The sequence below is a fragment of the Aspergillus fijiensis genome (genome assembly GCF_003184825.1).
Source record: "Aspergillus fijiensis CBS 313.89 unplaced genomic scaffold BO72scaffold_17, whole genome shotgun sequence".
Classification (NCBI taxonomy): Eukaryota; Fungi; Ascomycota; class Eurotiomycetes; order Eurotiales; family Aspergillaceae; genus Aspergillus; species Aspergillus fijiensis.
The window spans coordinates 109943-134396 of NW_024468993.1; the positions used below are offsets into that span (position 1 = coordinate 109943).

Genomic DNA, 24454 nt, shown 5'->3' on the forward strand with positions numbered 1-24454 from the left:
TTCGCTTTTTTCCCTCGTTATACTTCTTTGGTTATGGCCAATGAAAGAATTTTCGGCCCGAAAGAAGATCAATTTACGTTGGAGACCATCCAATGCCGATGTCAGCGTAGGACGGGCTCCGAAACATGTGTTCTACTGTCGAGATCATTTTGAACCGTCTGGCTGAGACCTTAGGTCTCCACGTCATGTACGATAACTTACTCCGTAGCCTAGGTAAGCCACATTGGTAGGTAGGTCATACGTCAGGATTTCCCTGAATTGGGCACTGCTGTAGATAGCGAATCCATCCGCATCGGCACTTGCGCGAAGCCACAGTCACAATTGCAAAAGAACCCCTCAGGTGGCGAAGCCAAATGATGGTGGGAGGATGGATCTCAAAGAGAAATGAAGGAGAAAATACTGGAATGGGACTTTCTTACTCCAACGGAAGTTGGGATCCGGTGCCGCGGCGACGGGTAACGATCGAGGATGGATGGGTCTGTTCTCCAGTTCCTAAAAGAACATCAATCACTTCTTGACTCATTGTGATTAATGATTGATCGACTTTTAGCCTTTTTTTTTCCTTGCCTCCTTTTTCTTTTTTACCCTTCATTTTTTAAACCCGGTTTCCAGACATTAGACTTTTCTTTTTTTGCCGCGCACACTAATAACTTATTAGCCCCATCTTAGAACCATTTCTAGCCGGCCCGGGGGGAAGACGGAGAGGAAAGGGTTGCGTCTGCTTTCGACATCGATCATGTGAGCTGTGAGCTGCAGGGGAAGCAAATCGTCCCCCTTCCGACGGTATCAGGAACGCGACCCCATTCGCCCAATTCCCTTTTGTTTGGCTGGTGCCTCCACTGCGGAGCCTCAGGCCTGGTCGAACGGTGGCTGTTCATCCAAGGAAGGCGGTAAAACTGGTTCGGGGACATGGATGAGATGTATCATCATTGTTATCGGAGGAGAGGGGAAAGAGAGGGGTTTAAACAAGCTAACCTACTTTGTGCCGTGACTACTCACATAGGTTCATTATTCGTATGGGAGTACTGTACATATACTTGAGAAAAAGTGGTCGCGAGGATCGCGTACCCACTCATTCTCAACGTGGGCGTCCCCACCCTACATCAGAACATCAATCGAATGCATGGTAGTCTCCCTGACGAGGTTGTTAGTGTCGCTAGGAATTCAGCACTTTCATGGTTCCTCCATAGTCCTTGCTGGGATTCGTAACACAGAAAGCGTACTTTGTGTGCCCTGTCAGGCCATCCACACCGATTGACCCTCGCGCCATGGAGAACAAAGAAAACAACTGGTATATTGCGTGACGACCGTACTACTGCCGCATCATTCACAGACTATAGACCAATGGCATTGTCATGTAGGTTGCTCTGTGTGAACGTCGGCCCATCATCCACCATCTCTATCTAGGCGATGGACCAGTGTCGCGTCTAGATTCGCTGTTGATCGGTTACTTGCCTCCAGATCATGACAGTACAGTCCGTACATTTGAATTGCTGCGCTTATGGCGGAGGGATTCTTGATTCGACTGCTGTCGCGGTTTGGCTCCTTCACTCTTAGCTTGCTCAGCCCTTTCCAGGTACCGCAAGTGACTACGGAGTACCTGCCTAAGGTACTGTACTATCTAACCTACCGTAACTTTACCTTAGAACTCATACTAGTAGTGGAGGGTAGCATGTGGACATTCCCTCCGAACCATGAGCCCGAGAGACTGGGCTACTCTATGAACTGCATACATGCAGAAAAAGCTGCATGTACGCGTTCCGTACGCCATGCTCGATTGTTTCATCGTTCGCCTTATGTGGAGGCCACCGTCTATCTATCGACCCACCACGGCCATCTACTCCTACAAGCACCTGCTGCTGTTTCAATGTCTGACATCTTTGGGATTCAGGCATCGGGTTGCACAACTTTCTCGTCGCCCACGGCACTCCCATAGCCGATCTCACCTGACTACTGTCGCGTAGCAGGCTTAGTGGTATTGGTGGTGGTGGGACAGGTCCACGGGTGTCGCTGCTCGACCGGATACTTTCAAACTATGCTCGTCCTTGGGACCTTTTACCTAACTTGGTAATCGTCTCTCGTTGTAGGCAGGCTCATGAATAACCCGTGACCGCGATATGCGACCGCAGACCCTCAGAACAACCAGAGTCATCGTGCGTATCATGGGCATTGCTACAGCGAGGCGGTCTCCGACACCTATTGGGTGTTTGACCACTTGCCTTGGAAGAGCGTATACTCACTCAAGTCATGTGATGTCACGTGCTGTGCTCTGAATGAGCTTCCTGTCGGGAGCTGGAGTTATGCTATCATAGCCAAGCGTCCTACTACCGGCCTAGCCAGCAATGAGATGTCAATTGTCACTGTTGAGTCCCGAGATCTTCCCGTTTCTGCCACGGCGCATTGTCTTGATGCATCGGTGAGATGGTATCAAGAACCGAATAATACAATATCTGCGTTGGCTTCTTGATCGACTTTGATCGAGAATTTGTGAGCAGATCTCCATCTTCCAGACAAAGAAACAAAAGCCTTGATTTTGCGAGTCGTCGTAATACATGCAGGTTCGATGTAGATGCAACCGCCTCCGTCGACGATCTACCTAACCCCCCTTGGCAATGACAGTATTGACATTCCCCAGTATCGATACATGCACGGGTTACTCTACCATCCGAGAGCCTAGGCTCTAGAGTTCGATGGTACCAAAATAGACACCCCCACTCATCTTTGGACTGGAAAGGGTCGATCAGTTACATATCGCAGATACGTCAAATGAGATGGTGATAACTATAGGATGCTAAGTTACTGATCGCTGAGTCGGTGAAAAGAACAGCCTTTTTTTTTTTTCATAGTACTACCGTATGTATGACCTAGGGATCATCTGCAGCTAGATTGGAGCCGACAAGCCACTTTATGCTCAACTTGGATAGACAGAGGAGCCGATCGTTCGGGGCACAGCATGGGCAAAAGTACCTGGGGAACAATTCTTCGGAAAGTACCAATCTACTTTCGGCTAGGCAGATACCTTGCCAGGGAAGTCTGACCTGGACCTAAAAGTGAGGGTTCGATCAACTTGTAATTGACAAGCCAGGCTAACGTTGAAAGAAAAGACCAGACTATGGTGACTGTTTACTCCCAATTTATGACTCTACATAGACAGACTGGGTGTCACTCGTCTTTGTGCATCAGCTGTTTACAGGCATTGGCGGATAACTTTCCCACCCCCTACGCAAGTGGTTGAAAAACTGAAACGCTGGCTCAAGGCTGGTCATCATGACATCTTGAACAATTTGACACCCTCATTGCTTAGCGGGGTTCATGATAGGTCCATGAAGAGACGGATGGTCCTGGACAACTTGTGGCGGGAGACCCGCGGATTCACCCCCTCCCCTCCCACTTCCATCCCTGTCTAAACATCCGAATTACTCTATGAATCCTTCTGGACTTCCCTCCCTATCACTCACTTCCCCCCACCCCACATGACTGACTCTCTTTGCTGCCCGCATAGAGGTTTCTTTCTTATCTGCCCAGTGCTGCAGTTTTGTCTCTTTGTCCCGCCGGTCTACGTTGTCTATTGGCCCAAGTCAAATATGACACGTCCAAAGCTGCGACCCACTTGTCGGGCCCACAATGTTATTGTCGCTTCTTTGCCACTCTGGGGAACAGTCCAGATTCCAGGAAAAAGACGAGGAGCTGCCTTCACTTGAACTCACCAACCAATCTGAGAATCTCATAGATCCTGACCCTTTGTGCAGCATACATGTGGCTTGGTTGCTATGGTGCTGGGGAGCGAGTCTGTCGCAGGGCTATATTGTTCGAAATCAATCCTTCGAAAGGGATTAGTCAGAGCGCGAGTCGCGCGCGCGCATTCTTGCGTCCTTGGTGAGTAGAGATTGTGTCACTCAGCATAAGCGTCTCGGACTTGCTTGTCAGTTCCAGTGCTGTCAGCTTACCGGTCACGGTCATTTGTCAAGATGGCAATGAAGCAAGAATTGAGACACTTCCTTTGTTGCTCGTCAACAGCAACGTAGGGCTTGCTGCCATGCATCTCGTATGTTTACCCCCTATGCCTCTATTTGCAGACCCAATTCCATTTACCGGGATCATAACCCGTTACTAACTTGTGCGTCTTTGCGCCACAGGTTTTTCGACCTGCGTGTTCAACGACTTCGGTAGCTCTCTCACTCAGGTTCTCGGGTCCCAACTGGTGGACTTGGAATGCTCTATGAGGTCTGCGGGAATACTCACTTGCCATTTATTGATGGCGTCGCTGCAATGATAATCGACTTTCTCCTTTCTTTCCTGAACACTAAGTTGGAGCCATGCATACTATCACCGGTTGGCCGATGCTTGGATAAGGGAGGGGTTGCTGGCTGGCTATCATGGCTACTTCTACGACCACGGCTTGACTCCGGGTCCTTCAGCATGTGGCTGCCTCAATGCCGTCTCGAGACGGTGTGCAGACGAGACATGCCGTCCTGCATAGTCCACCTCGATGCTGCCCGCGAAGGCAACTTCTCCCAGCCTAGTGACCCAACGAGTTTTCAAAGCCCACCCCCTGCCTTAAGCCTGGTGTTGGAAGTTAAGCGTAGAGAAAAAATGCCAGGAGAGATGCGAGCGCATTTTGAGGTGAGAGTCCTGCAATTGTAGATGAGAGGCTTGGCTATTTGAGCCTATATGTCTTCACCTTTCGCAGCAGTACCCTGTATGTACACAGGATTGCTTACCTTTTTCCAAGTCACGGTTTGTGGAAATCTGGATCGGCGTTCTGCAACAATCTCATCTTCTTGAGTAATGGCCTGAAGAGACTCGCTTGGGTATACTCAGGTGATGCTTTTGGCTTTTTCACTGCCCGTTGACAAGTTTGAAGATTTGTGGGCATTGTCTGTGTCGTGCATATCCCAGGCACTCGTCCACTCCGATATATATCCATTATTGCAGCGTGAGCATCGTGCACATGCTGACGGGTGCCCATAGGCCTGTATGCTGCAAGATGCACATGTATTCCGTGTATAAGCTCAGATATCAGTTTGAATCAAGGCCTGAGGATGACAATCCAATCGTACTGGTGAGTTGTCTAGCTGCTCTACAAACGAGGAGCACACCCGCGCAAACCATCAGCGGAGAAAAGCTCCAAATACGGAGATATCTTATCATCATGTGCCGATAACGTCACATGATCGTCAGTTTTCCTCGCCTACGACACTGAAGTCATACGCATCGACCATTGCCGATCTCCAAGCACGCATCACAAATCTGCAACTGGATTCATAGCTCTCCCAAGCAAAGGAGAAGATGAATTGCAACTGATCGTACAATCTCTTCAGCCACAAGTGTGAAGTGTTTGTCTGACAATGAACAACATCCGCTAGTATTTTCGAACGCTCATCATGGCCGCTCAACGAACATGCATCCTACGCTCATTTCCACTTTCAGGCGCTCAGCGGTCGGCCCGACTACATCAAGCCCCCATCGCATTAGCTCGCGTGCTGAGGCATTGCCAACGTCACAATAGCACCAACCCTGATTCACAAGGACCCATAAGCCAAGCCATCGTGCCCGACCAACAACCTCTCGAAACCTCCCATCTCAATCCTCTACCGGACGATTACTCTCGGTTTATATTCCAAGATAAGTGTCGCTCGACGATATGGTCAGGCTCAGGCGGAGATGGGTGCGTCTCGTTTCTTCGCGAAAAGTATGTCGAGGAAGGCCCACCGAACGGTGGCGACGGCGGCAGCGGTGGAAGCATCTACATCCAGGCCGTTGAAGGCCTGACCAGCTTACACAAGCTCGCCCGGAGAGGTGTCATCAAGGCGGGACGAGGCAAAAACGGACAGGGAAAGAGCAAGGGCGGCAAGCGCGGCGAAGATGTACTCCTCCAGGTTCCTGTTGGTACGGTCGTACGCGAAGTCGATCGGTACGACCCGGTCGCGGAGGAGGAACTACGTCAGCGACACGAACGCATGAAGGGCTCTGAAGAAGCGGAGGAGATGGAAGAGCAGGAGTTCGGCATAACATCGATTCGCCGCGATCGTTGGGTTTTGTACCCCGGAGCCAATCCGTCCGATTATTTGACTACGGTATTTCCGAAAAGTCCGCCGCGGCGGCAGCACATCGCGTCCTTGGAGCCCAAACAGCCCATCAGTCTTGATCTCTCACGTCATATGGATAAACCGATGTTGCTTTCGGCGGGTGGTGTGGGTGGGATGGGCAACCCGCACTTCGCGCACCGCGCAATGAGCCGACCGAAGTTCGCGTCCAGAGGGGAAGGTGGCAAGCGTCTGGAGCTTGAATTCGAACTCAAGCTTCTTGCGGATGTTGGACTGGTGGGGAAGCCTAATGCTGGAAAGAGCACTTTGTTACGCTCATTGACCAACAGTCGCACACGAGTCGGGAATTGGGAGTTTACGACGCTTGAACCAAATATCGGTACGGTTGTCATAGATAATCACAAGGGAAGACCTCTGGTCGAATTAGAAGGCCGGAAGCCGCGGACGAATTTTACGATTGCCGATATACCGGGCCTGGTCGAAGGTGCTCACCTTGATCGCGGCTTAGGATTGGGTTTTCTGCGACATATCGAACGAGCTGGTATCCTTGCATTCGTCGTCGACCTTAGTGCCGGTGATCCCATTCAAGGTCTCAAGAATTTATGGCTTGAGCTTGGTGAATATCAACGCATGCGTGAAGCAGAACATGCTTCGAAACTTGAGGAACTTGCATGGCCTGCACCAGTAGACGAGCTACCGGATTTCTTCTCGTCGGAGGAAGCGCCAGAACCTACTTTCGTGGTTCCCGAGACTAGTTCCACCAGTCCCAAGCAAGACCTCAATTCCCTCCCGGAGCTTAAGATGCCACCGATCCATACCAAGCCTTGGTTTGTCGTGGCCACAAAGGCCGACCTCCCAGAGACTCAGGAGCAGTTTCAAGCGCTGCGGAACTATCTTGCCGCCGTGGAAAAGGGCGAAGCTGATCACCCGGGTGGACTGCAAGAAGGGTGGAAAGAAAGAGTCTGCGCTGTTCCCGTGAGCGCCATTAAGGGTGAAGGAGTTGCCCGCATCCCCCGACTAGTGATGGAACTGCTCGGTTGATTATGTGACTGGCAGAAGCTCATATGGACGTCTGTGCAGATAGTATGTAGATCACAGCACGCTAGCTGGCCGGACGCATGTATGTAAATATAGAATAAGTAAATGAAAACCTCATGCTATGCCAATTGTTTTCCTTGCTTGCAACTACACTATTTCTGCTATCCATTGTGCTTTTCTCCCGAACATTCATCATATATCTTGTTTCCAGTGCAGTCTACTTCGAGGTCGAAGACCGCCGTCTTCTGCACAGAAATGTTGTGTTGAGTGTCCCCGCATGACGTCGGGCGGCCCGTCAAGGAGAAAAAAAGGAAGTCGGGAAACGGGTTCAACATCGCGGCGGCGCTGGGCCACCGCCAAAAGAAACCTTGGATACAAAACCAAAAAAACCTCCTCCACCTTTGGCCAGTAACATCTCTAATCCTTCGCCTTGATCGCACTATCTTTTGATGTTCATCAAAAGAGATAGGGATATCTCGGATGCCATGAATGCCTCACTTCCAAAAGTCATCCTCCACGCAATCACGTCCATCCGGAGAGTTGACGAGGACGATCCCATTGTGAGATGCCGCGCAGGTCGTTCAAAGGACCTCTCCAAAGTATTGCTACAGGATCCCGAAGGTGCAATCAAGGAAGCAGACTCCCACCTACGCGTCTTTCCCTTCAAAGATGTTGACGTGTGCTGGCGTCGGCTATACACGGATGCCAGCATCCTGAAGGCCTGCCTCAATGTCTGCACCAATCTCGTATTTCCTGCCGCGGCCCACTTGGACGAGTCTTATTACTACCGCCTACTCTATAAACTTAGGAACCATGCAGGTGATGAGGACATTCGCATTGATTCCAAAGCTCCGTGGCTTACGCCCACTATACACTTGCTCGACCGAGCATTGATCATGACTGGCGCGCCCTTGCGCGAGAATCTTATCGAGACCCTGATCAATGCTCTCCAAGCATCCACTAGATCCGCACTGCAGCATGCAGCACCTAAACAACCAGAGCGCAATCCTCTCTTCTCCCCGGATGCAGCACCAGAACCCCAAATAAAACATCCCATTCCCCGCGTCTCGGCTCTGTCGTTTGAGCAGTTCAGAGCGCATATCTACAAATCTCGAACTCCCATGGTAATCACTGATGCAGTGGAACAATGGCCTGCCCTGACGACCCGGCCGTGGTCTTCCCGTGCTTACTGGGATGATCGCACGTTCAATGGTCGAAGGCTCGTGCCCGTGGAGATTGGTAGAGCCTACACGGATGACGACTGGGGCCAGCAGATTATCCCCTTTAGCGAGTTCGTCGACGGTTACCTGGATCGGGACCGGAATCAGGATGGCCCCACCGGTTATCTGGCACAGCATGACCTGCTGACCCAAATTCCAGCTCTGCGAAACGATATCTGTATCCCTGATTACTGCTATGTCAATCCCCCGGGGCCGGAGCCAGGTACACCCGTGTATCTCAAGAAGCGGCTGGAAGCGGAGGAATCCAGGAAGAGAAAGGCTGAACAGGGAGCAACTATCACGAACACAGACATTTATGCTTCGGAGCAGGTGGATGCCAGCGCTGTGGAGACCGAATCCGCAAGCGATGACTCTGTGAACGATGATTCAAGTGGTCCCTACATCAATACCTGGATCGGTCCGTCGTGGACCATTTCACCCTTGCACCATGATCCATATCATAACATCTTTGTTCAAGTAGTGGGCGCAAAGTACGTTCGACTCTACTCGCCTCATACGCCCGCCTCGCAGATCTATCCTAAGGGAAAGGAGGCTGTGAATCGATCATCGGACGAGATCTCCAATGAAGGCGATAGGCAAGCAGACATCCAACTTCAAAGGGAATTAGTTGCATCCATCAACGGAGAAGACTCTTCGTCACCAGAGATGACCGCGAGGGAAGATGAGCAGTCTCAAGCGATTGACATGTCGAATACCTCGCAGGTGGATCTGGCAGCCATTGAAATGTCCCCGGCCGAGGCTGAACAGTGGGAGGACCTATGGCCGGGATTCCTGCAGGCAGAGTACGTCGAGACTATCATCAAGGAGGGCGAGTGCCTGTATATACCTGTGGGCTGGTGGCATTATGTTCGTAGCTTACACGGAGGTATCAGCGTTAGTTTTTGGTGGGAATAGTCAATTGCCCCCTATGCCTAGATCGGTAGCAAAAGGCAAATACAAATTAGATCAAGCCCACTAAAGGATCATGATGTAGCAGGCGGAGATACCATAGACCTGATAGCTTCCAGAATATCCCTCTGGTGTTCGCCGAAGTCGACCGTCATGAGTCTCATCCAGGAGCAACAGCGGATGATGGTTTCCATCGAGAGTGGGAGGATATAGGATATAAGGTGCAATGCGACCAATGCGACCCAAAAGAGTCAAAATAGGTCGGCATACAAAGGAATACTACCTAGTGAGATGGATGGATAGATAGGTAGATCGATAGATAAGTAGATAGTGGGGTGGTCAGCAAAGTTCGGTGTCAGTGTGGAGCAAAGGTGAGGCCAAGTCAGGATACCAAATTGGGCAGCAAATGATGAAGCCGGTTTCAATGAGTTGGCGGTGGTAAAATGGAGTAACTACTAACTTAGAAGTAAGCCAACCTTAATAAGTCCCCGACTAAGGAAGGTAGGTAACGCTAGTTAAGGTGTGAATGTTTGTTTAACTTTGCCCAGGGCACCCAGACTTCTTCAGGTACTAACTACTATCACTCTTACTACTACTACTACTACTACTACTACTACCCCGGAGTCCCTTTGATCCAGGTCCAGGTACAAGCGTTTGACTCCCATTCTTTCCAGTTTCTGTGTCTCTCTTCCGATTGCATGCACTACATCGATTTCACTGATAAGTTATACCTCACTTAACAACAAGTCCAACGTATGATTCCAAAACTGAAACGAGCTGAGGTCGAACTGCTTTCCGTCCAATCCCTCCAATACTGTCTCGTCTCGTGTTTTCTTCCTCGCGTGCCTTGCTTGAGGTTTCTTTCTTTTCTTTCTTTCTTCCTTTCTTCCTTCCTCCGTTCTTTTTATTCTTCGAGATACTTCACTGTTTACCTGTGCTATATTGACGATAGCTGTGTCTAGCTCTGTCGGTGCATTCGTTCTTTCCTTGCTGACCAAAATAGCCACCTCGAATGGTCGGTCGTTGTGGAGCCAGAAGTGGATGATCGTACTGTATTGTTGCTCCGGGAGATCATGTTCGCTCGGAACGCTTTATCGCGGCGCGCTGTCCGATAGGGAAAAAAAGTTCTTGTTGAATTCATTGAATCGCCCATCAAGGAGGCTGCCCCCCCAGCCTTGGACTAGAGACGCAGGAGGTAAGTAGTTATCTCTTGTACTGCTACATATATTGGAATATTTTCCAAGGGTTGGGCTAATCCTGCATGGCACTAACTAGGGCCTCTAAGGCTAACCAGCGACGAATTGATTGCTTTGTTTTTGTCCCCTTTCCCCTCAGCAACCTCCGAGCCGATAGAACTCGACTTCGATCCCTCGTTTGCAAACTTTCGCCAAATCGCCTCACTCTCCCCTCTCCTTCTATATATCTCTAGTCGGTTCTTTGCCGCTCGTTTACTTGGAGGACCATTCGAAATCTAGCCCTTTGCTCGCCGCGAGAGGTCATGTGTACAGCACGGTCAAGCCTTGGCGTGATTCTAGTGGCACACAGTCCTTCGGCGAGAAGCAAACAATTGCAGGCCCAGCCGTCCTCTCAAGATGGTTAAGGCAGACGTGCGGAGAGACTACTACGCGGACTTGGGTCTCACTCCCAGTGCAGAGACGGAGGATATCAAGAGGCAATTTCGAAAATTAGGTGAGAACAAGGCCTTGTTGTCAACCTGGCTAGGAGTGCTGTATTAACCCTTGACAGCTTTGAAGTACCATCCCGATAGGAATCCTGGCCGCGAGGTGGATTTTATCGCCAAGTTCCAGGCCATCCAAGCGGCTCATGAGATCCTCATCGACCCCCAACAACGATTGCGGTATGACACGGACCGACTGCGCGCTGGGTACGGCAAATTTTATGGCCCCGCTAAGAGCACTACGCCTCGAAAGACGACTTCCACTCCTCAAGCCTCCACATATTCTTCAAAACCTGCACCTACGAAGCCACATTCTACGACACGTCCACAGTCCTTCCATGCGGCGCCCTCGAGCGGCGCCCAGCGTTATGCCAGCTATGCACGCGCGGCGCCGAAACAGCCATGGGAGAAGGCGCATGATGAGGGACAGACAAGGGCGGACGCATATCGAGGCTTTCAGGATATGAAGGGAAACGGCATGCCGGGCGGATGGTCATCATTTGACCCCCGTACCGGACGCGCGGGATACAACGGAGCCACGCCTAGACCCACCAAGGCAAATGCGCAGTCGGCAAGGCCCAAGTCCGCTTTCGAGTACTTCAGGACATCCAATAAGTCGGAGAGCCCAGAGGCTTCACGGGCCCAGACCAAAAAGAAGAAGCAGGGGTTCGCTCCGCACGCCGCGGGCGGCGATGAGCCTATGGCCACACACACTTCCTCATACACAAGTCGAAACGAGCGCCCACAGACCTCGAACACGTACTTCGGAGCTGCGCCGTCACCGACGGCGAAGAAGACCGCCACTAACCGGACAGATACGCCTGAATTCGAACGAATGAGAAGTAGGTATGCTAGCACTGGAGGAGAGAGAACATTCTTCGACAGCGCCAACCTTGGGCGCTCTGCGAGCACGCGGGATTCTACTGAAAGTCCCAAACCTCGCTCCCGGACCAACCCACCCAGCCCGTCTCCTCCCGAAGGTGGACGTTATCGTAGCGCTAGCCCGAAATTCAAGGCAGATAAGAACACAAACTATTCGTTCACGAGTAGTTCTAGTGATCTTGACGAGGACGACGATGAAGAGTTTCTGGCACGGAAGCCTAAGGCGGTCCCCAAAAGCCGGCTCCACCCTCACAAGAAGTTCACTGCTTTTCATACAGAGCAGACCCCGGAGACCAGGTCCGGTGAGTCTCGCCTCTTCCCTAGAACTGTGCTGGAGTGATTTGTTAAATAGCAGAGGGATGTCTTCTATGGCATTCGTGAGTGCTAACGAGACACGTGAGCAGGGTCGACTGCGAACGATACCACATCAGCAAACAACCCCTTCGATACGCCTAATATCTTTGGCTTTCACAGCCCACTGAACTCGTATGTGTCACACTTGAGGGACCCTTGGATCTCTGAACTGACGACTTTTGGCGCATAGACAACAAGAATCCGAGCAGAATGGCGTCCCGCCAAACAGAAGCTTCAAGAGTAGTAGTCATGAGCAGCTGCGAAACACATTCTTTGCCGAGAATTGGAATGGAGCTGCTTTCTTCGATGGTGCTGCTCAAAATCTGGATGGACGAGGACGATCAGCGACTCGAGATGACACCGAAAGGAAGGGACACTCTGCCGATGCGCCCGATCATGAGGGACCTATCCCCGAACCAGAGCAGCCGACTTCCTTCGCTCAGTTTGGGTTCCCTGCTGATCAATGGACGGAGATGTTCAAGAACATGTCATTCGAGCCGAAGAATGGAGGGGCTCAGCAGACACAGACGGCCTCTGCCCAGCGACAGAGAAGTCCCCGCAAGCAAAGGACGGCGACCAAGACGCGGCCTACTCCCAAGCCAGCTACTGTTACGGCAGAAGTTGACGAGATAGCAACAACTCTGAACGGGGATACCACCCCGGAAACAGCCAAAGCGGGGGACGCGGGCGTAGAAGCAATGGATCTTGATGACACGCCACCTCCCACGACCACGGAAAGATCGGATGAGACGAAGAAAACCAACAAAACAATACCAATGGCCAAGCCAGTTTCAAATGAAGAGCAGAAGGACGAGAACGCCAAGAACTTTAACCTAGAGGACTTGAGCAAGACGGTTCCTCTCACACAAACCACAAACGGTGGCATCGAAGACCTTCAGGACATCCATGTTACTTTGCCGTTCGAATCCCGTGCCAATTTCCCCAAGACGACGGTGCGCAACGCCCGTCCTCGCGACTTGGACCTGCCTCGACCGCCAAAACGGCCGACTATGCCTGAACTGATCCCTCTCAGTGCGGGCTCCGCACAGATGGGCTTATCTCGCGCAGCGTGGGAGCGTTACACCGCAGAGATGGCGGTATACACGTCTGAATGGAACGCCTTTAATCGTCGCATGTTACAGCATTTTAATGCACGCCAGGAGGCCACCGAGACGGGGATGGCTCCAAATTGGATCGGTGCTATTGGGGATGCGGCCAAGGTCAAGCTAGACCCAGAGGACGGACTAGACGGAGTAAACAGTGACACCATGGTGGCAGGCAGCGCAAAGGGAGGATACAATGCGTACAAGCTCGCATTGGATCAGGATCTTAGGGTCTGGAAACACTGGGAGGTAGCGCGGGAATTGCACTACGACTGCATCTCCAAGCTCGGAGACTTGCGCGATTGGGTCATTTCGGGGGGCAAGATGCTATAGAGATCAACGGGCAGAGTATGACTTATGAGGTATTGGGCCACATTTCAGCATCACTCTCAGCGACCGTCGCACGCATGCATGCATTGGACTAGGGCGTTGGCGTTATAGTGATTGTTAGTTACTTGATGATATCCCGTGTATCATATTCTACCAAGGCCATGGATATATCCTGGGAAGCGTACTTGGATTGCAACCTTCGACTCTAACTCTAGCTCTAGGTGATCCGTTTCATGTTATTCTGAGATTGTTTTGGATTATTTTCGTCTCCTGCTGGTAATCACCCATTCACGATTCGTGATCTGCAGAGGCCCTACTTGCCAGCCCCGAGCCCCAAGCCCTAACTCTATCCCGATACCGGTCGGAAGTCCCCGACCAGCCAGAGGAAAGGATGAGAGCACTGGGCTCCCGAGCAGCAAATACCGCATACGGCGGGGTCTCCCGCCGCGGGGGCTCGAGACGGTAACATGAAATTACCGGCAAACGGGGGCATGATGCTAGGAAAGAGTGCGGGCGGCACAGGTTGCTGGGGTACGGTATGGTACCAGGTGCCCGCGGTAATGGGCACGCACCGATCGAGGAGTCACCGGCAGACCCGCCCAGCAGGTTAGTGAGAGTGCCGGGCTATATATCATCTTCCCCTCCGCAGACCTTCCCCTCCGTTTCTTTTTTTCGGCTTTTTGGTCTTTGACGGTCGCGAACTCTTCGCCGCTGCTCCAGTCACCTCTGGTATACGCTAGAAATCCTCTGGTGCTCTTTAACTTCTTACCACAATCAACCCCTCTTCAGAATCCCTTTTTTCTGCCAGTCCAACTGACGCCGGATTCATCCGTTGACTCATCCGCATACCCACTATCGTGCCCCGCCTCCAGACGTTCCTCCCTCCATCTCAGTCCCTTGTCGCAGTTTCAAGGAGTCCTAACGATCGAAGTATTCAATTGCTTTTAGATCTTCAGATATCACAAAAACAACACATTCGCAATGGGTGTCACAATTGTTCTTGGTAGCCAGTGGGGTGATGAAGGTGAGAGAAAACACCGCTGCCAGTCTGCATCTCCTGCGGTATCCACCCTGCCAGCAATAAATGCACGCTGACATCAGTTCGATTGAAAACAGGAAAGGGAAAGATTACGGACATGCTCGCGCAGGAAGCTACGCTTTGCTGCCGTGCCGCTGGCGGCCACAGTAAGTTTTTTTTATTCTCATTGTTTGTCACGGCTCTCACTTGTTTTTTTTTGTCCCCATGCAAACGCGCTCACCGGCGATCGATGGCAATGCGATCTAACATTGGACGCACTTAGACGCGGGCCACACTATCGTTCATGGCTCTACGACTTATGACTTCCACATTCTACCTTCCGGACTGGTCTCCCCCTCCTGTGTCAATCTCATTGGTGCAGGAACTGTGGTGCACGTTCCCAGCTTCTTCAAGGAGCTGACGGCTATTGAGACTAAGGGTCTGACCACCGCTGGAAAGCGTATCTTCATTTCAGACCGCGCTCACGTCTGCTTCGATCTGCACTCCGTTGTGGATGGCCTAGAAGAGGCCAAGCTCGGTGGTCGCAAGGTCGGCACCACTGGTAAGGGTATCGGTCCTTGCTATAGTGACAAGGCTGCGCGTCGCGGTGTCCGTGTTGGCGAGATCTTGGACGAGCCTCTTTTCGAGCGCAAGTTGCGTTCACTGCATGCGGGATATACTGCCCGCTTCGGCGAATTGGATTACGACGTTGAGGAGGAGCTTGCACGTTTCAAGGTAGGCTTTGGTGATTGTTGGAGCTTCGTGCGGACGATGATGCTGACGGCCCGTTGACAGGAGTACCGCCAGCGCCTGGGTCCCTACATTGTCGACCAATTGGCCTTCCTGCAGAAATACAAGGATGCCTCCAACACTTTGGTTGAGGGTGCCAATGCTCTGATGCTTGATCTGGATCACGGAACCTATCCCTTCGTGACCTCCTCTTCGACCGGCTTGGGTGGTGCTGTCCAGGCTCTGTCCCTGAACCCCACCAGCATCACCTCCATCATTGGTGTTGTTAAGGCTTATACCACCCGTGTCGGCTCGGGCCCCTTCCCCAGCGAGCAGTTGAATGAATTCGGTGACAAGCTGCAGGGTGTTGGTAAGGAGTTTGGTGTCACCACCGGTCGCCGCCGTCGCTGTGGTTGGTTTGACATGGTCCTTTGCCGCTACTCGCAGGCCATCAACCACTACACTGCTCTTAACCTGACCAAGTTGGATGTTCTGGACGACTTTGACGAGATCAAGGTCGGTGTTGCTTATATCCTTCCTGACGGTACCCGCACGGAGAACACCATGCCTGCCGACCCCGAGGTCTTGGAGAAGGTCAAGGTCGAGTACGTCACTCTTCCTGGCTGGAAGACCAAGACCATGGGCATCAAGAAGTATGAGGATTTGCCTCCCAACGCCCGTGCCTATATCGAGTACATCGAGCGCGGTCTTGGTGGGGTCCCGGTCAAGTGGATCGGTACCGGCCCTGCTCGTGACGACATGATCGCCCGCGAGTAGATTCCGCGCTCTGGTCGTTGAACCGGTTGGTTGTTTATTCTCATCTTCTCGTATAATATCCTCAAGCACCCAGTACCTTTATTTCTTTTACCATGTATGTTTCTATTCTGGATGATTTGTACTATTGTCTACTACAGTAAAACGGTAGACGGCTGGTCGCAGATAAAACTAGAGTACAATATTTCCATTTCATAGACATTTTCAGATCGGATCACCAGTAAAACAAGGCCAAACAACGATGTAGTTACGTGCTGGAGCTTTTCCTGTTGGATGGATAGACCTAATGCGGGGAGTAAAAGGTACAGCATCTATGGATGCTAAGGTCTAGGCACAAAGTAAATATCCTTGCACTCGTGGCTCAGTGGTAGTAGCGTCGCACTTGTAATGCGAAGGTCATGGGTTCAATCCCCATCGGGTGCATCGCATTTGTCTTTTTGCCATTTTTCGTTTCCTACCTCAAAAGATAGCGTTAAACATCAGCGTACACGTTCGCAGAGCTGAACCGTTTTTTTTTTGCTCCATGATTAGCCAGATAAGAGTACAATCGATTCGCATATGATCAATCAACCTATGTCCCAAGAGCTCAAATAATCTCTCCTCGTCGGCTGCTTCGGGAAACGATAATGCTTTTGCGCCTGAGGCAGAAATATATGCATTCTCTTTCCCACAGCCTTTCCAGTATGTACCCCAACGCCCCTCCACTGACTTAGCAGGGGCATTCTGTAGTTACCAGGCGTCAGAGCAGCCCACATGATTACAAAGGAGGAGAAGCTGATTTACCCCATCTTACATGCATCATTGCACATTCTTCCAGCTGTAGATGGTATTGCCGGGTGTCGGCCATTTTCGGCTGGGCGGAGAGCGACGCACCAATCACGGATCCGACAATGTGATGACCGTTTCCCGATCGGACTCCCGAGGTTCCATCCTGAGCCTCGAGTCTCAACTTCAACTTCTTGTCTCGCTGTAGCGCTGTCGAACCGCGATCACCGATTCTCACCCTCCTTCTTCGTTGCAACCCGACTCTCCCCTCCTAGATTATCACAATGGCTTCAATTGCGCGCCAGTCGCCCCTCCTCCGGCAGTCCTGCCTGTCGGCCTTCCGCGCCCCTTGGGCCTCCAAGAATGCCGCCGGCGTGTCGCAGGTCGTGGCCTTCCATGCCTCTGCCAACAAGCAGATTCTGCCTCCTCTGCCTCGTGAGTCGCCCGGGATTTATCCGAGAAAACGTTTTGAGTGTGATTGTTGGCGGTCCACAGAGATTGTGCGGGGGTATGGATGAGCTTTTGTGGGGGATAGACATGGGGAGGGGGCGATCGATTGGAACTCATGAAATATATGGTGATGCTAACATATCTATGAAACAGAGTCCATCCAGGGAACCAGTATGTTATTTTTATCAATTAACCTTCCTCAAGCCTGAATTCGGTGTGCGATGAGAAGATGGCCTTGTTGGCCGTTGAAGAGCTTCTGGTCCATCGAAGAGAAACCTTCGATTTTCCGCAGCGCATCGATGACGACCATGGACAGTTCGAAGGACATGACTTTTCTAACGTTGGCTCTTTCTCGACTTCTAGTGAACGACCCTGCTCCCATTCCTCACTCCCACCCCGTCCACGGTAGCTACCACTGGACCTTTGAAAGGTGCGTCGATTCGGGTACCCGGGATCACAAAAATGGAACATAGCGCTGATCATTTATGTATAGACTCGTCTCCGCTTCCCTCGTCCCTCTCTGCATTGCTCCCTTCGCCGCCGGCTCTGTGAGCCCCGTCATGGACGCTGTCATCTGCTCCGCTATTGTCGTTCACTCTCACATCGGTTTCGAGTACGTTCCTGTTATATTGTCGTCTTTGCCCGAACCAGCCAGGAAGCTAACCCTCGCTCTTTAGCGCCTCTATCACTGATTACTTCCCTGTCCGCCGTGTGCCCAAGACTGCCGCATTCATGAAGTGGTTGCTGCGTGCCTTCACGCTCGGCACAGCCGTTGGTCTGTACGAGTTTGAGACGAACGATGTTGGTGTGACGGAGGCTATCCGCAGGGTGTGGAAGGCATAAATTCGGGGTGGTGTTCTTGTTTGATGTTTGTTTTGTTGAAGGCGTTTTGCCTATGTATATGCTGTCTTCTTTTTCCTCTGGTAGATGCCAGTACTGAAATCTTTACTACCCTGGAGCATAAAATGAGTGTATTGTGTATGTCATTGATCTGGTTTGAGATTATTCCATTAATTTCTTTTTTTTTCTTGACCTGTAACTCTCTCTCTCTATTGTTATCTAAACGCCCAGCGCAAGATTCAACTGTATGTATGGCCCTGTCAAAGTAAGGCAAGTAAGTCACGTAGATATCTCGAACATGTGTGTTCCTCTTCCAATTGCCAACAAATCGGTTGGTCCAAACAACCGATAGCCCTTTCCACCAACTTACTCCTCATCTTCCAACAAATCCTCCTCCCCACCGGACAAGCGATCATCATCATCCGCCTTGGCCACCACCCTCTCCATCAACTGCAACGCCGACCGCAACGGCAACCCCACCACATTATCCCAGCTCCCCTCGATCCTCTCGACTAAGATCGACCCCAACCCTTGCAACCCATACCCACCGGCCTTATCCGCGCCCTCCCTGGTGCGCACATACGCCCACAGCAGCTCATCCGTCACCCCCTGATCGAACTTGACGTCCGTCTCCTCCAGCGCCGTCTCCAGCGCATACCCGGGGTCGCGGGCGCTCACGAGCGGCGCCATCGCGCACATCGCCGTGTACACCTTGTGCTCGCCGACGTCCCGCAGCGCCTTCAGCATGGCGAAGTGGTCGGCCTCGGAGCGGGGCTTCTCCAGGATGCGGCCCGACGCCGTGTCGGCGATGATGGTGTCCGCCGCGAGGATCAGGCCCGGCTCCCCCTTGGCCTCGTTCATGATCTCCTGCCGGTAGACCGTCTGCGCCTTCTCCGTCGCCGTCGCCAGAACGTACTCGAACGGTTCCATCGTCTTCGGGAAGTCTTCCGGCGTGTTGGACGGGATGATCTCCAGGTTGGGCAGGCCCAGCTGCGAGAGGATCTGGCGGCGCCGTGGGGAGGCCGAGGCAAGGATGACGCGCTGGCTGCGGAGGTGGTTGAGGATGGGGAGCGAGAGGGGCGGGGGCCGCGGGAGCGACGACATGCGTTTCGTGGCGGTTGTGGTGATCGGGGTGGTGTCGTCGTAGGCCGGTGGGGGGTCGGAGGGGTCCGTGGGGTTGTTGAGGAGGGATTGTTTGCTGTCGGACATTTTTGACTCTCCTCTTTTGGGGGAGGGGTTAGGCGGCGAGTGGTATGGTGTTTCTAACCGAGATAAAAAGGTATAGCGGTAGAGAAGGAGAGAAAGGTTGAAAGAAGTATTAGACGGTGTGCAGATGAATTCCCAAGTTGGCTATGAGCGTTTCCCACATTCGGACGAATTTTGAAGCTTTTGGTAATCGTCCACATCTAGGCGGTCAATCACGGCAGATGGATGGGAGGGGGGGGACTATCAATCAGTCAATGCAGGCAACAGGCAAGGGGTTGGCTGTCTGGGCTGCTGTCCCACTCAAGTCGTGTTACATCTGAATGCGATCTCCCATGCTGCGGAGTATTCCTAAATGGGTGCATCATTGAGTGAATGGAGAGTTCTCGCTTTCGCCGGTGTTGCTCTTGTAAGATGATCATATTTGCTCTGAATTGCACTAAGGACATATCATGGTCTGGGCAATCTGTTGACCTGCAACAGAACAGCTGTATCCTCAAGAGAAATACCTTCGGAAAATGCCACATGAAACCCACCGATTCTCATCTGTGATCCACAGCGTCAATGCCCTACCCAGAGCCAAGCTAGGAATCAATATTGACGCCGAACACCATACAATTCCACATCATGAAGAAGCGTCGTATGCGATAAGAGATCCCAGTAGGTGCGACCAAACCGTGACGCGCCGAACAGAAAGGCTGTGCAACCAAGTTCTCCTATAGCATCACACTGGAACATTGAGCAAGCGAGCAGTTCCAGACTGCACCTTCCTCTCCTTGATGTTCAGACTCTGGTACCCAATAGAGCGGAAGCTGCTCCATATCTCCCAATCATGCCCTTTCCCCCCTCCCCCGTATCATCATCGTAATCGTCATCGTCATGAATAGTAGCATCGCTCATATACAGTCAGTCAACCACGTAGGTCAGACCCGAAAGGCATCGTCAATATGCCCGCCCCGGCGTTCAATCTCTGCCACCAACTCCTGGCGCTCCTGGAGCTGTAGCTGGATGAAATCCACCGTCTTCCGAAGCACAATACTCTCACTGCGCCCCTGCCCCTCCAGGCCAGGGACAAGCTCCGTCAAACGATCGAACCCTTCCCGAATCGCGGCGCGGCGCTTCTGCTCCGAGGCGATATGATTGTTCTTTTTCTCTTGTTCCGTCAGTCGCGGTTTCTCCTTCTCCTGCGCGCCAGCAGCAGTGGGTTTGGATGCAGAGGTGCCGGCTGGGGTGGTTGAAGGGGACCGGTCCTCGGGTTCATTGCGGGGTACCGTTGCGCTGCTGTTCGGTAAGGGGGAGTAGGAGGTTTCGGAGGAGCTGGATGCCAGGGAGGCAGGTGGGCGTGCAGATGGCATAGTTTGGGGGGGGAGGGGGGAGGTTATGCGTTTCTTAGGGTTCAAGGGAGTTTAGTTTCTTTCTTTCTTTCACCCCTTCCGTTCTTGTTTCAGCTGCAGTATGGGTTTCAGACGTCAGATGCCTGAGATTGGTGTAAGAGAGTTATACGCGTTTTATTGTTTGAGGTCCTGAGGTTCGTGGGAAAAGGAGATTATCATGTGCGTGTGCGGGTGAGTCGGATTTTCATGTGACGGACTGCCGGACTGGGGGCGGTTGTGGCTTGGCTGCGACGGAAGACAGTAGTTACCCGTGGGGAAGTATAAGTTAGACTCGAGTCGACTAGATGATGATGGGATTGAAGCGAGCTCGGCCTTTCGTATGCGAAATGGATACGATTGAGGATTTATTCTCTCGTGAAGAGAGATGTCTCTGGTGATCTCCCAGGGGTAAATTGACCATGAATTCTGGACCTGGACCAGGGGAGGAAAGAGAGAAGAAAGACCCAACATTTGGGTTGGTTGTTTGTTCCTCAGGCACAAGCCGGTGATGTGCCTGGGGCCCTGGAACCAGCCCTGACCTTTTCTTCGGCCGGCGGCAGAGCGCCAACTGGTCAATTGTTCCGGATGTCTCCACGGGCAGCCGATAAACGTCATCGATGGTTCAGGTTGCTTCTAGATCAACTGTGGACTTCACCATGCCACCCTCTCAGAGCCCCTCGATACATGCCTATTTCTTCAAGGCTCCCCCCGCCGCCCAGCGCATCGGCCTCCCCTGTCTTTCCTGTCATCAATCCCATCACGTTGACTGCGAACCTTGCAGCAATTGATCTGGTTTGGTTGGACCCCAAATTCCCCAATATATGACCTCATACTCGCACTACGGTCTCAACGTGAAGGCTTCTACAATCAGGTAGACCTTATCAACGGCGCACACGGCTTCAGCAGCCATGGCTGAGCACGTACCACTACGCGGATCTTGCCAATGCGGCCGCAATCAATATTTGATTCGTCTGCCTGATGATGTTACCGACCATGCTCACGTCTACTTTGACTCCAGTCAAGACAACCGTAAGTTTTCCCGGTCTGCGGCGGTGCGCTATTTTGGAGGTTGTGCCGCCTCGGATGAAGTGATAGCTTCTTGGTGGAATAAGTACTGACATCGTTCCAGGAAGATTCCACGGCTCACCGTTGACGGCATGGCTTCGCGTCCCATTATCTTGGTACCAATCCCACACGCAATCCTTTTTTCCCGATGAAACACATGCAAGTATCCGACGCATCTTCTCCCCGCACCATGCGCCTCACACTCAGCGGGTCTTTTGCGGATTCTGCGGCACCCCACTCACATACTGGAGCGAGGTGCCCCGGGATGAGGCGGATTTCATGAGTGTGTCTCTGGGTAGTCTTTTCGGCGAACATCAACGTAAGCTGGAGGATCTGGATCTACTTCCTCCAGCTGTCCCTTCTTCTGATGACGAAGATGAAGAGGAGGACGACGAAGTTGAGGAAGTGCTAAGAGTTGGCGAGGTTGAAGTGGAAGACGCGGACGAGGAAGAGGAGGAGGCGGAAGCGGAGCAGGAACTCGAATCTGAAGGCAAGGTGGTTGCTGTTCCGGCGACAGCGTCCAGTGACCGTCCCACTTCGACTCGTGTAGTCATTCCTGCTGCCGCGGGGGGCGATGGGTCTGGTCTCTCACGGAGCTACAGGCAAGGCACCTTCGGCGGGATACCGTGGTTCGAGGAAATGATCGAAGGTAGCCAGTTGGGCCGTTTGATGAAGACAAGACGCGGGGTGGGTGTTAGCGACGACCACTCGACGACCGTCGAGTGGGAAATTAGTGAGTGGTCGAGCGATGCGACTGGTGCGCAGAAACCGGCTGGCGTCGGTTTGCCCCTTCAGGCAGGCAAACGGAAACGCGGTCTATAGATCCTGCTCCTAAGATGACTACTTGAAACTGCAATAGCTCAATAGCTCAAGGTAGCGTACATAGTAAATGAGTGCTCTTGTTAACGTTCCTGATTTATATAAGATTCATAGTATGCAGAAAGGAATTAGAGCAAACGTCCACATTGACAGGCATATCCGTTGAAAAGCCTGCTGTGGTCAACACCGCCCATAACAATTCTAGTACTATTTGTATCTTGCATTATATTAGGATATAGAGAAGCCATCATGGATAGCTGCAGTGCCTGCCAAGCATAGCTCCCGTTATGCCTTATAACAGCCCTGGGCCAAAGAGCTACACTGCTGAACAGCACTGTAGCATAGACAAAGCATAATGCACTTACTACAGCACTGATAGATTTCCTGGCATATTCTGAAATGCTCTGCAGTGCCTGCTTCGTGCCTCAGGCGCCCAGGCTTAAACCTCGCGCGTTTCCCAATTGGGTAACGGGCTGTTTCTGGATACAACACAGTGAAGAGAGCTTGTTCTGTCTCTCACTTGGTCACCTCAGCAATCATAATCTCTTCTTCTCTTCACCCTCATTCTTCTTTATCCCCCTCATCCGAAGTTCCTCAAAAGACCTACCATCGTACCCTGCTACCCTTCATTGAACACATATCCAACAAAACTCTCCTTTGACTTGAAGCCTCTCTCTGGTGAGTGCACTGTATACCTCAAAAGTTGACTGCACGCGTCTAGCGTGAGGGTTCGTAACTCTTTGGTGTTGTTGAAGAGTGAAATTTGTCGGTCATGTTTTGCATCTCATTCTCGAAGTCATTCAGCATGATATCAGGTAGATGCTAACCCTGAGTCCGGAATAGAGTAACAGCCAAATCGGAATCCAGGAAGAGGCTTCGCGCCTTGACAAGACCAGGACGCAGAACTGGTGTCTTTCCTGTGATCTGGATCTGGGATTGGCATACGTGCATCATGTTTAACCCAAGGTCCCTACGGGGCTCCTACCCATATGACACATGCTCACCAACGCCGGCTATATACCGCAGGCTCATGACAATGCATCCAATGGCTGGACTTGAAGACAACGAGACTGTGTCAGCACTTGTGCTTCCCAGTGTCTCAGGAGAGGATCAAGGGACAACCAGAGCTCAGTGTTGCCCGAGTCCGCCTGATTCTGTTTTCGAGGACAGCGGGGTTCCGTTCTTCGCTGGATTTTCAGAAGATTTCACCGTGGAGCGTGACATTATACGCCCAGTGACTCCTCCACAATCTCCTAATTGGACAGTGCATCACACTCCTGAAGCAGACAGTCACACTCGCCCCAGTTCTTCGCATTGGAAGGACGCGTCGCAGTCTGACCCAAGGCCAGGCATACTGAGGGTAGTCTCAGACGTGCGGACTAAGGTTGGGAAGAACGTGTGCAACACTCCTCCCAGATCTCCTGCGAAGAAGAGCCTGCGTCAAAGCCTAGGTCCTTATGTCAGCAAGTTGCGAAGAAGAGGCCAATTGATCAAGAAACTCAAGGTCAATCACTGGAAGATGTGATGAGACACAAGCAACTAACAGGATGATTTAGGGGCATCATCCGAGACGCACCGGTAGAATCTCGAAGCATGGAGAACTGCCATTGCCGCATCGTTCGGTTTTGCTTCCGGTCTCAAACGTATGTAGACGCTATGTGTAGGGCTTTTTGAGAAATTGTCACTGACGATATCCAGTCAAATCAAGCTCCTGAACCTGGACAAGGACACTCTAGGCACTCAATCAGCGGTGACCTAAACGTGACTGCTTTGTCACCTGGGGGCCAAGTGCAGAGGACCCGCCAGGCAGTGGATTCAAGCAGAGGGGGCAGCGTTCGCTCGTCTCTGTTAGCTTTC

At 52.0% G+C, this 24454-nt stretch overlaps 11 protein-coding genes and 1 non-coding gene across 12 annotated transcripts; 9 read left to right on the forward strand and 3 right to left on the reverse strand.

Moving 5' to 3' along the window:
- The first annotated feature begins 3911 nt into the window (after nucleotides 1-3911).
- On the forward strand, nucleotides 3912-4688 carry BO72DRAFT_72348 (uncharacterized protein). Its single transcript, XM_040950644.1, has 2 exons — nucleotides 3912-4045; nucleotides 4137-4688. The coding sequence occupies exon 2, from the start codon at nucleotides 4213-4215 to the stop codon at nucleotides 4642-4644; it is 432 nt and encodes a 143-aa protein (XP_040802384.1). The 5' UTR covers nucleotides 3912-4045; nucleotides 4137-4212; the 3' UTR covers nucleotides 4645-4688.
- A 540-nt stretch (nucleotides 4689-5228) lies between these two features.
- On the forward strand, nucleotides 5229-7182 carry BO72DRAFT_447045 (GTP-binding protein Obg). Its single transcript, XM_040944439.1, has one exon. It carries the CDS (start codon nucleotides 5385-5387, stop codon nucleotides 7086-7088), a length of 1704 nt encoding a protein of 567 aa, XP_040802385.1. The 5' UTR covers nucleotides 5229-5384; the 3' UTR covers nucleotides 7089-7182.
- Nucleotides 7183-7254: 72 nt separating this feature from the next.
- Nucleotides 7255-9278, forward strand: BO72DRAFT_447046 (putative JmjC domain protein). Its single transcript, XM_040944440.1, has one exon. The coding sequence runs from the start codon at nucleotides 7571-7573 to the stop codon at nucleotides 9218-9220; it is 1650 nt and encodes a 549-aa protein (XP_040802386.1). The 5' UTR covers nucleotides 7255-7570; the 3' UTR covers nucleotides 9221-9278.
- Nucleotides 9279-10806: 1528 nt separating this feature from the next.
- BO72DRAFT_467679 (DnaJ domain protein) lies at nucleotides 10807-13564 on the forward strand (the record flags this gene model as incomplete). The annotated part of the gene is made up of 4 exons (XM_040946852.1): nucleotides 10807-10903; nucleotides 10961-12076; nucleotides 12179-12260; nucleotides 12319-13564. The coding sequence occupies 4 exons, from the start codon at nucleotides 10807-10809 to the stop codon at nucleotides 13562-13564; spliced, it is 2541 nt and encodes an 846-aa protein (XP_040802387.1).
- Nucleotides 13565-14297: 733 nt separating this feature from the next.
- adB (adenylosuccinate synthase ADE12) lies at nucleotides 14298-16295 on the forward strand. The gene is made up of 4 exons (XM_040944441.1): nucleotides 14298-14585; nucleotides 14678-14746; nucleotides 14863-15314; nucleotides 15375-16295. The coding sequence occupies exons 1-4, from the start codon at nucleotides 14543-14545 to the stop codon at nucleotides 16083-16085; spliced, it is 1275 nt and encodes a 424-aa protein (XP_040802388.1). The 5' UTR covers nucleotides 14298-14542; the 3' UTR covers nucleotides 16086-16295.
- Nucleotides 16296-16432: 137 nt separating this feature from the next.
- Nucleotides 16433-16505, forward strand: BO72DRAFT_t96. The gene has a single exon. It is a non-coding gene; the product is annotated as a tRNA-Thr (tRNA).
- Nucleotides 16506-16967: 462 nt separating this feature from the next.
- Nucleotides 16968-18286, forward strand: BO72DRAFT_447050 (CybS family protein). Its single transcript, XM_040944442.1, has 5 exons — nucleotides 16968-17282; nucleotides 17451-17468; nucleotides 17661-17727; nucleotides 17791-17910; nucleotides 17975-18286. Exons 1-5 carry the CDS (start codon nucleotides 17132-17134, stop codon nucleotides 18138-18140), a joined length of 522 nt encoding a protein of 173 aa, XP_040802389.1. The 5' UTR covers nucleotides 16968-17131; the 3' UTR covers nucleotides 18141-18286.
- BO72DRAFT_72456 (uncharacterized protein) lies at nucleotides 17971-18455 on the forward strand. Its single transcript, XM_040950645.1, has one exon. It carries the CDS (start codon nucleotides 18164-18166, stop codon nucleotides 18404-18406), a length of 243 nt encoding a protein of 80 aa, XP_040802390.1. The 5' UTR covers nucleotides 17971-18163; the 3' UTR covers nucleotides 18407-18455.
- Nucleotides 18456-18542: 87 nt separating this feature from the next.
- On the reverse strand, nucleotides 18543-19346 carry BO72DRAFT_343339 (nucleotide diphosphatase; the record flags this gene model as incomplete). The annotated part of the gene is made up of 1 exon (XM_040940638.1): nucleotides 18543-19346. A coding segment is annotated over one exon (804 nt), but the record flags the coding sequence as incomplete, so codon positions are not given.
- Nucleotides 19347-19507: 161 nt separating this feature from the next.
- BO72DRAFT_72505 (uncharacterized protein) lies at nucleotides 19508-20043 on the reverse strand. Its single transcript, XM_040950646.1, has one exon. It carries the CDS (start codon nucleotides 19865-19867, stop codon nucleotides 19595-19597), a length of 273 nt encoding a protein of 90 aa, XP_040802392.1. The 5' UTR covers nucleotides 19868-20043; the 3' UTR covers nucleotides 19508-19594.
- A 226-nt stretch (nucleotides 20044-20269) lies between these two features.
- Nucleotides 20270-20521, reverse strand: BO72DRAFT_338637 (uncharacterized protein; the record flags this gene model as incomplete). Its single annotated transcript, XM_040940586.1, has 1 exon — nucleotides 20270-20521. A coding segment is annotated over one exon (252 nt), but the record flags the coding sequence as incomplete, so codon positions are not given.
- Nucleotides 20522-21305: 784 nt separating this feature from the next.
- BO72DRAFT_476675 (uncharacterized protein) lies at nucleotides 21306-24285 on the forward strand (the record flags this gene model as incomplete). Its single annotated transcript, XM_040947399.1, has 3 exons — nucleotides 21306-21742; nucleotides 21843-22555; nucleotides 24262-24285. The coding sequence occupies exons 1-3, from the start codon at nucleotides 21622-21624 to the stop codon at nucleotides 24283-24285; spliced, it is 858 nt and encodes a 285-aa protein (XP_040802394.1). The 5' UTR covers nucleotides 21306-21621.
- Nucleotides 24286-24454: the final 169 nt, after the last annotated feature.

Excerpts from the sequence above, each read along its gene's own strand:
- BO72DRAFT_447050 (XM_040944442.1), top strand. The coding sequence starts at position 17,132 with ATGGCTTCAATTGCGCGCCAGTCGCCCCTCCTCCGGCAGTCCTGCCTG. Across the intron at positions 17,728-17,790 it reads TACCACTGGACCTTTGAAAG|ACTCGTCTCCGCTTCCCTCG; the intron begins GTGCGTCGATTC and ends ATTTATGTATAG. Across the intron at positions 17,911-17,974 it reads CACTCTCACATCGGTTTCGA|CGCCTCTATCACTGATTACT; the intron begins GTACGTTCCTGT and ends CTCGCTCTTTAG.
- BO72DRAFT_72348 (XM_040950644.1), top strand. The coding sequence starts at position 4,213 with ATGCTCTATGAGGTCTGCGGGAATACTCACTTGCCATTTATTGATGGC.
- BO72DRAFT_447045 (XM_040944439.1), top strand. The coding sequence starts at position 5,385 with ATGGCCGCTCAACGAACATGCATCCTACGCTCATTTCCACTTTCAGGC.
- BO72DRAFT_447046 (XM_040944440.1), top strand. The coding sequence starts at position 7,571 with ATGAATGCCTCACTTCCAAAAGTCATCCTCCACGCAATCACGTCCATC.
- BO72DRAFT_72456 (XM_040950645.1), top strand. The coding sequence starts at position 18,164 with ATGTTTGTTTTGTTGAAGGCGTTTTGCCTATGTATATGCTGTCTTCTT.
- BO72DRAFT_72505 (XM_040950646.1), bottom strand. The coding sequence starts at position 19,867 with ATGTGGCATTTTCCGAAGGTATTTCTCTTGAGGATACAGCTGTTCTGT.
- adB (XM_040944441.1), top strand. The coding sequence starts at position 14,543 with ATGGGTGTCACAATTGTTCTTGGTAGCCAGTGGGGTGATGAAG. Across the intron at positions 14,586-14,677 it reads TAGCCAGTGGGGTGATGAAG|GAAAGGGAAAGATTACGGAC; the intron begins GTGAGAGAAAAC and ends GATTGAAAACAG. Across the intron at positions 14,747-14,862 it reads CCGTGCCGCTGGCGGCCACA|ACGCGGGCCACACTATCGTT; the intron begins GTAAGTTTTTTT and ends GGACGCACTTAG.